This window comes from Giraffa tippelskirchi, chromosome 1 (assembly GCF_054371585.1).
Source record: "Giraffa tippelskirchi isolate mGirTip1 chromosome 1, T2T-mGirTip1v1.2.pri, whole genome shotgun sequence".
Classification (NCBI taxonomy): domain Eukaryota; kingdom Metazoa; phylum Chordata; class Mammalia; order Artiodactyla; family Giraffidae; genus Giraffa; species Giraffa tippelskirchi.
This window is the reverse complement of record NC_137275.1, coordinates 164,901,822-164,917,497: the sequence shown is the minus strand read 5'-3', so window position 1 is coordinate 164,917,497 and position 15,676 is coordinate 164,901,822. Positions and strand designations below refer to the sequence as shown.

Sequence of the window (15,676 nt, the reverse complement as noted above, 5' to 3'; positions counted from 1 at the left end):
AAACATGTCCTTTAAGTATCTTTCCTCTTTCAATGTATTTTCATTTTTTGTCATAGTTACTGTTTTGTTAAAAATTATAGCAAAGGAAGCATTAGGAAGACAACACAAACATAAACACACAGCTTAGGAGAATGAAACAAAATTATAAGAAATGAGAATACTCCCTAAAGCCCATTGGAAAATAAATTTTCATTGAAGAGGTTGATTTAAGCCCCATTTAGATTCTTACACAAACTCCATTTAAATAGACAGAAAACAAATCTGGGAAGAAACTCTTCTAAGGAATAAACAATATTAATTTCCATTACTAATGTTTTTCAATGATGCAGCTCCTGCAAAATGTCACATCCTAACACAGGAGATAACTAATTGCAATGAATGGCAGAAGCTTTCATAAGATCTCAGAATAGTATAATGTCAAGCAATAAGCCTGCATCTAAATTTTTTCTACCTTGAATTTTTTGGTCCTGTTTTGCAAATCCAAGCTGGCTATGAGCCAGCTGTCCGAAGGCTCCTTGGCTGACCAAAGCAAGCGATCAAAGCTTTCATCTTCAAATCTCATGTAGAGATTCAACCAGCTGGGATCTGATGGAGACCCTGAAGATGTGGTTATCTGGTAGACCAATCGGAGGCAGCTCCATTCCTCAGCATGCAGATCAGAACTCAGCAGCACAGCTTTCTCCCCTTGTTTGGCAAAGGAGGTATCCACATAAATATAATGGCCTAGAAGAGAAGAGGACCCAGGGAAGAAATCAATCTTCTGTTTGTGACTCAGGAAAATGCACAACTGCAATCCAGTAAACCTGAGGGCAGACACAGCCAGCACATGCATTATGTGCGCCCACTAAATGTTGCCTGAACACTGGATCTCTGCTTCTGGTGAGAAATTAGAAGGTCTGGTGACACGGAGGCTACTTTCACACAACAGCAGCAGCCCAGAGCTCAGTAGTGCTGCCTCTTTAGAGGTGGCATGTGGGCTCCATTTGCCATAATCCCCACTTCTCCCTATCACTTCCTGACCTTGAAGTCAAGTGTCTGTTGCTCACTAGCACCTACCATCACCTTATAACAGGCCCATCTAGCACACTGCTTTCATCTCCCTGGCCCCCATAGGCGTATGAGTTTGAGAACCCAGGCTAAGGAGCTTCCGAATCTGGAGGAGCAGTATTCCTCTACTGGAGTCAGAATACCTTGGTGGGTTCCTTCCCCTTCCATTGATCCTCTCGTACCTAATGATTCAATCTGCATTTAACGTGCCTCATTATAGTAGATTAAATTGATTTGGTTACTTCAAACTTGGGGCCCAGGCAGAAAAAAATTTATCACAAGGTAATTTTTAATTAGCATAGGACTCTCCTTCTCTGAGTCAGGAAGATCCCTTGCAAAAAGGAATGACTACCCATTCCACTATTCTTGCCTGGAGAATTCCATGGACAGAGGAGCCTAGTGGGCTATATAGTCCATGGGGTCACAACTGAGTGACTGAAACTTTCACTTTTCTCCTCCTCTAGACTCTTCCTCAATTGAATCTCCTAGTTCTGATAGCTAAATGAGAAAGTACATGTAAAACATGTAGGACAAGGCTTGGAAATCAGCAGAAGCACTGATTATTCCCACCCCTATCCCCTTGCCCCCTTCCTTGCCCTCTCTTTCCTTCCCTTCCCTTCTGTCTTCTCCTTCCTTTTCCTCCCATCCCCTTCACCCCTCCTCTTCTTCTTTCCCTCTCTTCACTCCTCCCTCCTGCTCCTTCTCTCCTCATTCTCCTGATATTGTCAAGGGCTCCACCGGCTACACTAGGATGTAAAATAGCATTTCTACAACCAAAAAAGGAGGTTGGAACCAAGAACTCTCACTTGAGCTTTCCAAATCCAACTCTGGCCATTGGCTTTCTGTAGCAATGATCTAATCTGCTGGTGGGTCTTGAGGACCCTCTGCCCTTCTAGCCTGCACCCTCATGTTTGTTCAGAGGTTCCCACATTCATGGCCAGCATCTAACATGCAGTCTTGTATATGTGACCACCCACATCACCCCTTGCACAACCCACTCCAGTATTTTTGCCTAGAAAATCCCATGGACAGAGGAGCCTGGCAGGCTATGGGGTCGCAAAAAGTCAGACACGACTGAGCGACTAATACTAACACTAAATTCTTACTGGAAAGGCCCTAAAAGGCCTCTTTGCTTTTTGTGATGTTCTTCAGCCCCTTCTCCCACACTTGCTTCCCCAAATCTGATCCCAGCCTGAATCCTGTGGTGAGTGTGGACAGGCTAGCGGTAGCTCAGTGGATGGCCATCCTCACAATTAGGACACAGTTAGGGCATTATCTTCAAGGAGCCTCACTTGCCTGCAAAAGTTTTCAAGATCAAGATCTATCTCCAGCTGGCAGTCTTTTCAACATAGCAACCACCCACTAGGTGCAAATAGCAACTGCGTCTAGATGCCAACCCAGGCACTCTCTATGAATAAATCTGGTCCTTGCAGTAATCACCAGCAATACCACTACCTCCTACATACAGCAAACACTCATTATGAACCAGGTGCTGCTCTAAGGGCTTCATATATATTTACTAGCTGTGGGGCCTGTGGGGTTTTGAAGCACTAACTAAGCTGGGGTTCTTGATGCCAACTCCTTTTTGAAACGTACTGTTGCTTCATTGTGACATGAAGGAATGTATAAACACATCCTCCTTGTCCCACTCTGCCACTGCCATAAAGGAAGGGATTCTAAGAAGACTAGTAGTGGGGTGGGGCAGGGATGGGAATTGAGGAAGATCCTGAGAGCACTTCAAACCTTTCCCGAGGAAGTAGAGAATTGAAACATGGGGTATAAAAGAGGAAAGAAACAAAGAAAGTTCGTGCTGTGTCCTATGACTGTTTACATCGCCTGCCAACTTGGCTGCCAAACAAGGCCCACTTCTCCCTGGATACTTGCCCAACTTCTCTCCCTCCTTCCTTTCCCCTTCTGGAAGGGAAACAACTCACAGCATGGGCTCTCAAACTTGAGCTGAGTCACTTGGAGGGTTTGTTCAAACCCAGGTTGCTGGACCCACTCCTTGAGTTTCCAATCCAAGCGGGTCTGGGGTGATGCTGCACTTCTAACAGACCACATTTCTGAAAAGTTCAGAGAGTGCTGATCTACATATCAGACAGAGAAATAGGACTCACTCTCAGGACACTGCTAATCTATCAAAGAGAGCATGAAAAGGAGGGAGGAAACAGTTTTACTCGGAGGTAAAATTCAGACATATGTAAATGTGTGTTATAGGACGCTGAATGAGTACATCTACTGGTGACTATCTTGACTTTTCAGTGAATGCCATAAAAAATCTTTCTCGACATAACCTTTTATCATGTCAGATTTTATTATAAGCATACGCTAATACTGTTATGTTAAAAACCTTTGAAAGCACACAGTATATAAAATGTATTATTTTAAACACCTTGATATTATAAGAAAGGTAATGCTATTTATTGAGTGATTTTGACATCTTGACCATAAATATTAGCTATTTAAATTATAAGATTTTACATGTAAATTACAGACCTCAAAATCACTCTTAGGTCATTCTGTGTGGATATGCCAATTAGCTGTATTACAATCCATCCAAAGATTTATCCACCCAAGTGATTTTTCAGCCACTCAGAAGAATAATGTATTTTCCTAGATCAAATAACTAGCCCAATTGCTAACTACCTCCACTACCACTGCCAATCTCAAGTCAGATTTTCTTAATTAGTTGTTACTTTTTTTTTCCTGCCTAGCTTGGATGTAGCCTCAGAATCCTTTTAAATATAGTGTTCCATATAACTACTACCAATCAATCTGATTTGAGATCTAAGCTGGAATGTCACTGCTTGGGGTCATATTGTATCTTGTGGTCATATTAGAGCTAAGTTGAACCAGAAGGAATGTGGCACATTATGAAGACATTTTAGAAAATTAAGAAAGAATGAGGAAGATACTGATATCAGGATGGTTCCTTTCCCTGGACTGCCACTAATAAAACTGCCATTCTAGAACAAACTGATAATGGTTTTGGTGAGTTGTTTTTTCTTACTTTATTAAAAATAATCTTTTCAATAAACAAATGGGACCTAATCAAACTTACAAGCTTTTGCACAGCAAAGGAAATGATAAACAAAAGAAAAAGACAACCTATAGAATGAGAGAAAGTATTTGCAAGCAATGCACTGGAACAAGGGCTTAATTTCCAAAATATATCAACAACTCATGCAACTCAACAACAACAAACAAACAACCCAATAGAAAAATGGGCCAAAGACCTAAATAGACATTTCTCCAAAGAAGACATATAGACAGCCAATAGGCACATGAACAGATGCTCAACATCAAAACTACAATGAGGTACCACCTCACACCAATGAGAGTGGCCATTATTAAAATGTCTACAAATAACTAATGCTAGAGAGGGTATGGAGGAAATGCAATGTTCCTACACTGTTGGTGGGAATGTAAGTTGGTCCAGCCACTATGGAAAACAGCATGAAGATACCTTAAAAAAAGCCAAAAACAGAATTACCAATATGATCCAACAATCCCACTCCAGGTCATATATCTAGACAAAACTATAATTCAAAAAGATACATGTGCCCTTATGTTCATAGCAGCACTGTTCACAATAGCCAAGACATGTAATCAACCTAAATGTCCATCAACAGGTGAATAGCTAAAAAAAGGTGTGGTACATATATACAATGGAAATATTACTCAGCCATAAAAAGAATGAAATGCCGCCATTTGCATTAATATGGATGTAACTAGAGATGATCATACTAAGTGAAGTAAGTCAGAAACAGAAAGACAAATACCATATGCTATCACTTACATGTGGAATCTAAAATATGGATAGCCATATGGATAGTCCAATATTTTTTCCCATTCATAGGTTTTCATTTGACTTTCTTAATGGTATTCTTTGAAGTACACAATTTTTCATTTTGATGAAGTCCAGTTTTCTATTTTTTCTTTGTGTGTGCTTTTGGTGTCGTAACTAGGAAGTCATTGTCTAATTTAAGGTCATGAAGGTTTACAACTCTGTTTTCTTCTAAGAGTTTTATAGTTCTAGCTGTTACATTTACATCTTTGATCTATTTTGAGTTGATTTTTGCCCATCAAATTGTCTTGGCACTTTTGCTGAAAATCATTTGAGCATAGATGTAGAGGTTTATTTCTGAGCTCTCAATTCTATTATATGGATTTACGTCTTTCCTTCGGCTACTACCACATAGTCTTGCTTACTGTAGCTTTGTGGTAGTTTTGAAACTGAGAAGCGTGGGCCTTCTGACTTCATTCTTCTTTTTCAAGACTGTTCTGAGTATTCTGGGTCCCTTGCATTTCCATGTGCATCTAAAGATCAGGATAGGAATAGAGTAAGTTAAAATACACACAGGTTTCACTCTCCTTGCTGATATTCAGTTATTTTTCTTGAATAAATGCTCCCAAATATTGCAGGTCTTTGGTTAATCTCAAGTTCTTAAAAAGCTGATTTTGACAATTGTTGCCAGTGCTTTCATTGCTTTTGTGGGGAGAGGATTTTCTGAAGCCCTTACTCCACCATTCCTACAGATACCACTCCCTTTCCCAACTTTTTTAGCATAGGAAGAGAAACAACTCTAACACAAGTAAGAAAAAGGCAAAGGATGGCAGAAATCACACGTGGACAGGGTCGTTGATTACGACACATGGGGCAAAGGGTCTGGGGGAAACTTGGTAGCCACAGTGTTGAAAACATGATGATAGGAAGGGAGGGAAGGATCTTTTTCAAACATGGCTACTTAGGTAATTTGACCTAATTTATGAGACAGTTATTGGAAATGATAAAATCTTTATAAGGGGTCAGAAGAGGGCCATAAACTTCCAAAAAGATTTTTAAAAAGTAAGTTGGCAATCAAAACCAGTAATTAAACTATCTTGCCAAAATGGTTAGGCTCCATATGCCTCAGGGTTCTGATTATGTCTTCTAGTCACATGCAGGCACTAGAAAACAAAAGAAAAGCCTTCTCTGTTTCTCAGTGAAGGCAGACTAAAGAACTGATTTTTGAGGTTATGCCCCAAAGCTAGACATATCTGCATGGTTTGAGTTCAATGTATTATTAATGACTTCCAACAGCCAAGGCACAGTGTGATGGGTCTAAATCCCAGGCAATCACTATGGGGGACTTCTTGGTAACCCTTGCAGCTCTTTTTGCTAATGAATGTGCTGTCATTCAGATGTAAAGATCATGGTGGGGTGATCATATGGTACAGTGGACCCCACCCAGGATGTGTATAACTTTGGCTTAAAATTTAATCATGCATATGCTAACTGTGTCGTGAATTTCTTTGTCTACAAAATGGGAATAATAAACAGGGAAGTCCTATTACATACACATTCAATATTTGAGAAATCACTCAATGTACTTAGAAAAAGACAAACCAACAAAAAACAATCCAATCACTGCAATACATACTTACTTGTATGAAATAAGTTTTTTATATGAATAGCCACTAAGTGGAACTTATATATTTCAACACAAAAAGGAAAATCAGCTGTGTTGTACATAAAAATGGTAATTATATATAGAAAATCATGTACACTACATTCCATGTGTAATTTAAGGAATTTTCAAGGGCAATTTTGATGGTATTCCATTTTCATTTTTCATGCTGACTTCAGAATACAAAGCTCAGGTGAGAAATAACTTCTTATCTACAGAGTTGTGAGAACCTGATGAAAATGACATATATAAAAATGCTTTGTAAAGTGTAATGTTAATTATTTCTCTTAGTATCAGAGGAGGAGTCCTTTAGTTGTTCCAGAGACAGAAATTTCTATTGTCTTCTTTTTTCCATTATGGTTCAGAGATGCTATTCATTCAGGTAACGGGCCAGCAGCACACTCACAATGCTGATGGGAGAACAATCTTCATTCGTTTCATCTTAATTGACTCTTTGGTGCTGAAATCTATGCCTTTGTCCTCTTGAGTACTGGGGTTCTTCTGGCTGCCCATCCTCAGCAGTTCCCTTCCTCACAGCTAAGCCCCGCCTAACTCTCACCCAGAGTTAACCACCATCTGAAGTACTGATAGAATTCAATATATTTAGCCCTAGTATGATTCTGGCTGAAACCTCTGGTGACCCAGGTCTGATAATGATGCCTACTTTTCTATTTGTTTAGCTCTCAGCATCTTGCATGTCTAAGACAAGGACACTGCCTTCTTTTTGGCAGCTTCCTTCCCAGGGCTGAAGTCCAGTCCCTGACCTAAGGCAAGGATCTTCTTGCCAGATTTCCTGAATGCCTTACTGCCTGCCCATCTGGACTGGGCCCTTTCTGTGGAAGCAGAGTGCTTATAACTTGGTGGTTATCACCTCAAGCCAAATGTTGGCTGAAATCCCGATTACACTACTAACGAATCATGTCACTTTCAGCCAGTCGCATTTGCTATCTGAGACATTTTCTTCACTGGTAAAACGAGGACGCTAAAATACTGACTTTGCAGAGTTTTACAAAAGATTATATAAGATAAGTAAAGCTCTTAGCACAGTGCCCAAGGGCATGTGATAAGTGTTTAATAAAGGTTAGGTCTTATTTTTCCAAATGTTTGACCAGCATGATTTTCCTGACGGCTAGCCCATCTCATCATCTCATATTGGACTTCCTTGATATTAACTGCTACTAGCTTTGCCTGCTTCCCTTTGTCTTGCCCTTCTGACATCAGTTTCTCCCCACTATTTCAAAGATCCATATGCATCTGTATTCATTCTCCCTAGTGCCTGCTCTACTCCTCTGGGCACAACTTTTTCTACGTCCCAGCCCCTCCCATTCTGTCCTGTCCCATTGCTGAACTATGCTATCTGTTGACAATCATCTTTACATTCCACCAGCTGATCAAAGCAGCCTGGACAATAATGCATGCAAAGCATCTGGCAAATGCTCATAAAGTATTTTGCAAAGAACCCAATTCCTATCATGGAGAGAGGAGGCTTCCAAGTAATTGCATCCTCAATTATGTATAAGCCATCAGTTTATATTTTGAAGGAGTCATGCTTTCTTTGCACATCAAAGACTTTTCAAAAATTAAAAAGTATAGCAAATGCAATGGGCATAGGGGTTCTCAAAAACAGCTGATTGTGCTGTTAGAAAATAAATGGCATAGCATTCACCAAATGTAGAAATCTGTATTAAATACTTGTTAATCAATCAGATTGATAATAATTTATAAATGTACTGGTTACCTTTGGCAGAAGAATGTTTTGTTCTGAAAATACCTAAGAAAAATCACAAATTTCTATGACTACATAAAAATAGTCTTATCCTCTGTTTGAAGTTTCCAATTTTACTATTATCCTCTAGTTTATTTAGTAAATCACTATATGAATATAATTTTGATCATATGAAAATGAAGGCAGCTTTCAAGAATTCATCTTAAATCATCTGTTAAGAATAAAAGATTCAAAGGGATCTAATACTCATTGAGCTGCAGGGATTAGGTTCTCAACATACGGTCTTCTCTCTTAATCCTGATGAATGATCCTATCGCATGGGAGTTACCACTTTACAGGGGAGGAAACAGATACTCACAAAGGCTAATTGAGCAGTCCAAGGTCACAGCTAGTAAAGGAAGGTTTGGCTCCAAGTCTGCTTGATTCCCCCAGCTCCACACTGTTTCCAAATACTTTCTTGTATGCTCTATTATCTATTTACAATTGTATCAATCTTCCTCAGGCAGGAGAGCAAAGTTTCCCTCCTTTTCCTTACTCTGAGATCCTGAAGGTATGGATGCTTTTATATGGAAGCCTATATAGGCAGGAGGAGAAGGGGATGACAGAGGATGAGATGGTTGGATGGCATCACCGACCCAATGGACATGAATTTGAGCAAGCTCTGGTAGGTGGTGATGGACAGCGAGGCCTGGTGTACTGCAGTACATGGGGTCGCAAAGAATCGGACATGACTGAGCAACTGAACTGAATTGAACTGATAGGCTTTTCTACACATACTGTTCCTGTTGATAACAAAACAAGCAGATTAACTTTTCTACCATCTGAAAGAGTTATAAATATATAGTTTTCTAAAATTAGGGTATGCCTTGTACTTGATCCACAGTAGGGCACCTTTCCCCTACCAAGAGGATGTTAACAAATCAATGCTTAGAATTAATGCAAAGAGTAAATTTTTGCGTCCATACTTTGGTTAGTGATGGTGGACAGAGACCCCACAGTCTTGGGCTCAGAGAATCCTAGGCCATACTGGGAAGTGGGGAATGGGGCAACATGGAAATGAAGAGTTTTCAAGTCACTCAGAATGAGGGCAATAATGACAGATCAGAGAACTATAAGTACAAGGTACAGCCCAGAATTTCAACCCAGTGTCTTAATAAGTATTTACTAACTTGCATGGAGCAGAAGGCACTGCATGTGCTTCTCATGGGTAATCCATTTCCAGGCTGGATTTGGACCCCTATGTGCCAGACACCAGGGTGCTCTGTGCTGTCCAACATAAAACAAATCCCCCAGATTCCCAATCTCCCTGCTGTGTTAGAAAGAATCTCTCTACAGAGTTTTGCAAGGCACATCTGCTTTCAGTAAATGTTTTGGTGGGAATGGCTTCTTTTCTTCCTTCTTTTTTTGCCATATGAGGTCCTTAGTAATGACAGTTTCAAGAAATTTCTCATTCTCATTCAATAAAACTGCATGAACCCCCTGGATTTTGGTTAGCTTCCATGGATAAGGAGATGAATAAGATTTAAGAAGTATGAGCTTAAATCTAAATCCCCCCAGAAATCAATATACCAAGGGTGGTTGATGGGTAGCACAACTTTATAGGCAGGATCAGCTTCTGAAATGCAATGGAGAGAACAATTGAGAAGTGAGTGCATTTACAGTTCTATTTTGGTTCCAAGGAGTAAGAAACCCCTCCCAGAATGAAACCTTTCATATGAGTGCAGTGAAGAGGCTCTCAAGTCAGGGAACATTTCAAATATCATCTTGCTTAAGGAAAAAGGAAAGCCTGCATTTAAAGAGCAGCATAAAATTGCCACATACAGGCTCCAGTGACATCCTAGCACACAGGACTGGGGCAGGGCGAACGCTATTCCTTGACGTGGAAACTGACTTTTCAGTTTTCCCAGTATTCGTGTATAAACAAGAATTTGCTCCTGTCACCAAGGGAGCCAGAGCAATGTTTTTTAACTTCAAACTTTTGTAGCAACTTAACATGTGGGGCTGGAAGGAACCCTGATGTGCAATAGTGGCCATGCAAGGCTTTTTCACTGATGTCACTTTGGATTAAAATTGAAGAAAACTGTGAGGCCCAGTACAGACCCACTGAACTGTATCACCATCAGTTAGTCCTGTCTGTGCTGGTCATACGGGAGAAGGCCGGGGTGGTGGGGGAGCAGTTAGGATCCCACTTTGTCCTTTAACTTACTCAGCAACTTCTCCCACATGTGGGGTGTTTGGCTTTCGGGAAGGGAGGGGAATTTCCACAGGAAGCTTGCGGCTTTTTTTTCGAAGTGGCCCTTGTTAATAAAATCACACCGGGGCAGCATTAACCTCTGGACCCTCTCTCGGTCTTAAAGCACTTTCTCCCTCTGAATTCCTTGATACCTGCTGTAGTAGTTCTGCTCCTACCTCTACTTTTAGGTCCTTTCTGTGGGATCATCTAGCTTTGTCTGATCTTCAGAGTTTGTACCTCACTGGGTCTGGGTCTGGTTTCTCTGCTCTGAGGAGTCTTCCTCACGGGGGCAGGAACTGCTAATTGCCCACCCAATATCCATTCTCTCCTTCTTCCTCTCTAGAGAACCATACTTTATGATGGGGCTGCCAATGTGCCCAGCCATGACACTGCTGTTGCCATTCACACTTGAATGGAGAGGTGGCCAATGACAGTTTTAGACAGAGATGTAAGAGAAAGTTGTCAGGTGGGGCTTCTGATAAAGCTCCTTAAAGAGGGGCTCAGTCAGCTGACCTGTCCCTTTTGTCCTCCTCTCTTCCTTCTTCTTCCTGTCTAAAGTGTGGGTGCAAAGGGCTGGAGTTGCAGTGGCCATTGCAAAACCAGGAGGTGCAGATGTAACCAACTCATCCCAGGTAGCCTGGGACTTTCCTGGTTTTAAAATGGAAAGTCTCACATCCTGGGAACCCCTTCAATCCCAGGCAAACCAACACAGTTGGTCACCCTAGCAGGTGACCCTGAGGATGGAAGCCATTGTAGTGGGCAGGGCAGAAACCCAGAATGAGCTGGATTACTACTCATGTTGTGGAGTCTTATAACCAGTTTAACTTCCTACCTCATTATGAAAGAGAAAAACAGATCCCAGTTTTAACCATTGTTATCTTTGTTTTTTGTTACAGGCTTCCAAACTACCTGATTCACCACCCCTATGTCTTCCAGAGTAATTTTTATACAACTGTTTCCCAAGTCTAGTTCACCAACTGGATCCCTTATTAACCTCCAGACCCATGCATCTAACTTCCTGTTGGTGTCTCCATTTGTACAAGTCATAAACACAAACGCCTCTCTTCCCTTAAAATCCTGCTCTTCTTCTGTGTTCCAAATTTAAGTGAATGGAGCTCTGACTATCCAATGACCTGACTATATATGACTATTGATATCTGACTCTCCAATATCAAGAAATCTTAATATTTTCATTGATTCCTTCACCTCCTTCATTCTCCAAACTTGTATGGATCTTGATGAATTAATTTCCTAAATTTCTCTCAAAGCCATCCATTCCACCAAGTTCCCTCCTCTGCTTCAGTTTAGACCCAGCTTTTATCTAGATTGTTGCAAGAGATTCCCAAAAGGTCTCTGTGCTTCAGTCAATCTTCCCCACTGGAACCTGATCTCCACACTGTGTCCAGAGTGTTACTTCCACTGTGCTAAACTGATCATATTACTTTCTAGCCTAAAACACTTGAGGGGTTCCCCACTGACCTTGATTTATAAGGCCCTGTTTTTCTAACCCTCATATTTAACCACTACACTCTTTTCACAGTCTACACGGCAGACACAGAATTTCTTTTAGTTCCTCTACATTAAGTTATCACATACTTTCTTGTGTCCAGGCCTCACATGCTTCTCCTTTACTTGGTATGCCTTCCTTTACATGTTCTACTCCACCACCTCCTGCCTCCTTTCCTAGGTCACTACTATATGTCATTAAGGTCTTAACAGAGTCAAAAAGTATAGTTGTACAATGCACCACCTAGACAACTGTACACAGTGGTCCTGTTAAATACGGCCTTTGCCAGTAGTCTTTGCTAACCTCCGCCTCCAAACTTGTTTAAATGTCTCTTCTAAGTCTCTTTTAGTATCAGTATTATAATTTTTATTCTTAATCTTCTGATCACTTGTCGATATTCCTCGCTAGGCTTTAAGCATCTAAGGACATATACCACATCTCCTTGGCTCCCAGTAGCTAATTTCTGTATTTGAAAATAAGGTAAACTCCTTCCCAGATTTAGTTATGTTTACACATCAAGGACACCTTAAGACTCCTTTTTATTATGGAGGTTTCTCATTAGGTTTGGATTTCATAAATGACTCAGTTTACTACTGTTCTGGAAGCTGTGACATTTAATGAGAGCTGTAACTTTACTGGAAACTCACAGGACACAATATTTTCACATATACTTCCACTATTAACACTTTCTGAAACACAAATTCTCATTATGTCAAGGTACATAAAGGATTGTTAAAATGCATAATCCTTTGCCTTTCTGGAATGCAGAGTTTATGAGACACATTCAAGAAATGTTTCAGTGTATATATTTCTAGATTAAAGAGAGCTATAGTTTTATTAACTTCACATTTCAAGGAGTTCCGTAAGTGCAGGGATCAGCGATACATCAGGAAGTGATGAGGTCAGCACTGCTCAGATGTCTTGAATGCCATTTTGGTTCCCCGTGACAACGGGGAAATTATTCTTATGCCCTGGCTAACACTGCAAAAGTAGTCTTAAAAGATTACAGAGCGTTAAGCCTAGCAAAAGGAAAACAAATGGCCGGAGGCAATCTCCAGTGTAAACAGTACACCAAAATTTAAAACCACTACCGCAGATGTTCACTTCACTGTTTTTCACAGGGTCTGGGAAGGGCATAGCTTTGAACCCTGTTGGCCCCAGTGGCAGTTTTAGAAGAAAAGTTTACCTTAGCAACTACCAACAGAAAACCAAGTGATAAGTCCACAGTGAAAGGTCATGGGGTATTTGGAAAGGGAGCTACACTTTACATAGTATTTAACAAAGTATGAAAATACAAAAAAAAAAAAAAAAAAGGCTACATTACTAGATAGTGTTTATTCTACCAAAGACCAGTTCTCAGAACATATTTTCCACTACATGAACTGCCAGGTGGGGAAGATATTTCCTGAAAACTTGGAAGTGCCCCTCTATTTAAGGTAAAGAATGCAGAGGGTGATGACATCGGGGGATGGTTATGCATAGGTAACTGAAGTCTCTCTTCAGTTTCCCTGGGTGTACCTGGAGGGAAACAAGTACTGTTCTTCCATGGAATATGCATTCATTTACAAGGAAATTTTCTTATTTTGACTTAAAAGTGACCCTAACTCTCTATCTTACCAGCTTTGCTAATAACACCACTGAGAGCACAGCTGAATATTTTTACTTATGCATTATGCGAGGCACTTCTGTCAAACAAAAGGAGTTATACACATTTCAGCTTCACTAGCTTCATTCAAACCAGAATGAAGTAGAAGTGCCTATGAAAATTTCACCATGGTACAGGTAAATAAATAAATCTGAATTTAAACATTTATACACATGTATATATATATATATATATATATGTGTATATATATATGTATATATATGTATATATACATATATTACATTTATTTGCACATTCTCATTTCAAATTCTGCATTTTATGCCTATTATACAGTATAAAAGCTAGCAGGAATAAGAATTTTCAACTTGAAAATATATCTATAGAGGTAAACACATTTTATTTTGTTGCCTTACAGAGAAGATATAACTTTCAACGGTGTGAGCATAATAATATATAGAGGAGTTTAGATAAAAGTAAACCCCATAATATCTGTAAAATGACTGATCTAAATTTGTGGCTTCTTCTGGTTTTTCTATCATAACTGAACACAGATGTCTATCTATTAACAGATCAAAGAAAAGAGACTGTGACTGCCAGGTGGGTTCAATAGTTTTATGCAGTCATTTGTGGTCCAGGGCAATTTTGCCTACCAAGTCTGTAACCTCCCAATCAACCTCCTTTCCAGGAGCTCTGAAGCTTACTCTCAGGACCAGATTTAGACAGTCTTGAGTCTCCCCAGTAGGGCAGTCTAAGTACACCACTGAACTGCCCACTCCAAGCTGGACTCTTGTTCCTTTCATGTTTTTTTAATCCAAATAACTAGGTGTTGGGTCTAGTACATGCACTCACTCTTTACATGTCTATGTAAGTAACCACATTCTTATTGGCTGAGAAGTCCTCATTTGCCAAATAGACTCTATTGAGTTTGAGGCCATCATGCTCTCATCATGCTCTCCTTTTAAGTCAGGCGTTCTCAACTGTGGTACATCTTGAAATTACCAAAGGAGGCCTTGGTCTGCAGTGCAGACTTGACATCAGTCCACATCCTTGGGAATCCCTCCAAACTAGATGAATTGGCCTGGTTGGTCACCCTACTAATGGTAGAGTTTTCAGAATCCCTCCCCAGGTGATCTAAAGTCAAGCCAGGCTTGAGAGAAACACTCATCTTACCTATCAACCTCCTTTTTTGGGCCTACCATGGCTGAATCTCAGCCAGACCATGCATTCAAGGAAGGCAGGATCTAGGTCTGTTTCCTCACTCCTTTCCTTCTAACACCTGCCACATACTGGGTGTTCAATAAATATATGCTAACTGAATTAAGCCATACACTATGCCACTCAACTTAGGGTAAAGCTGGTTCAACATAAAGGCAAAAAATGTAAGTCCCAAAAAAATAATAAAGTCCTTGTTAACGTATTTTAGAGATCTTTCTTGCACATAATGAACAGCCAGGTTCTGGCTCCCACTTGGATAAATGAAATGTATAACTAAATGCCTATTGCTTATAAGAAATCACAGCAAAGCTGGCAGAAAACAAGACACTGAGTTTTAATAAGTTGTCGACCATGGAGACTAGGGTTTTGATAACAATGACATAGAAAGCAGCTGTGTTCATTCTTTATAATTTTAGAACACTTAGTTATTCAACAAGCACTGGGGCATATTTAATCCTCAAAACAATCCCATGATAAAGCTGGAGAGTTATTATCCTTCATTTCACAGCTCACGAAAGGCAGGCTCAGAGAATACATGCAGACTGATGAGCATCTGGGTTCTGGATCCCACTCAAACTGCCAGATTAAGCAATTAAAAATACTTACTTTGTCCCAAATTCTGCAGGGGACATACTTATGCTAAAAAAAATTACCTTTTTATTTGAAATTCAGGCTGAACTGGATTTCTTCTATTTACCTAGTAATCCTAGGCTCCAGGCCAATTCTTTTTTTTTCTGTGAAAAGAGAATATTTGATTGGAGGGTCACTGTGGACCCTCTCAGATAAAAGGGCTCAACTGTGGCTCTTTCCTCTCCCATTCTGACTCATCTGGTATTAGGCCTTCCTGAAGGTTCCGTGCCTGCTGGCCTGAGATGTGTGCCTTACTCCAGTG

At 40.2% G+C, this 15,676-nt stretch overlaps 1 protein-coding gene across 4 annotated transcripts in view; it reads right to left on the bottom strand.

The window, feature by feature from the left end:
• The window catches only part of MAMDC2 (MAM domain containing 2), a 161,945-nt gene that overhangs the window by 86,471 nt on the left and 59,798 nt on the right, over positions 1-15,676 (bottom strand). For 2 of the 4 annotated variants that reach the window (XR_014057814.1, XM_081504376.1), the window contains exon 3: positions 452-723. Coding sequence is in view for 3 of the 4 variants with exons in the window: in XM_081504376.1 (XP_081360502.1) it covers positions 452-723 (272 nt within the window). In the remaining variant the exon portion in view is untranslated. Of the gene's footprint in view, positions 1-451; positions 724-2,981; positions 3,135-5,259; positions 5,368-15,676 lie in introns of all 4 variants that reach the window. The other 2 variants (XM_081504392.1, XM_081504383.1) reach the window with 2 other exon arrangements.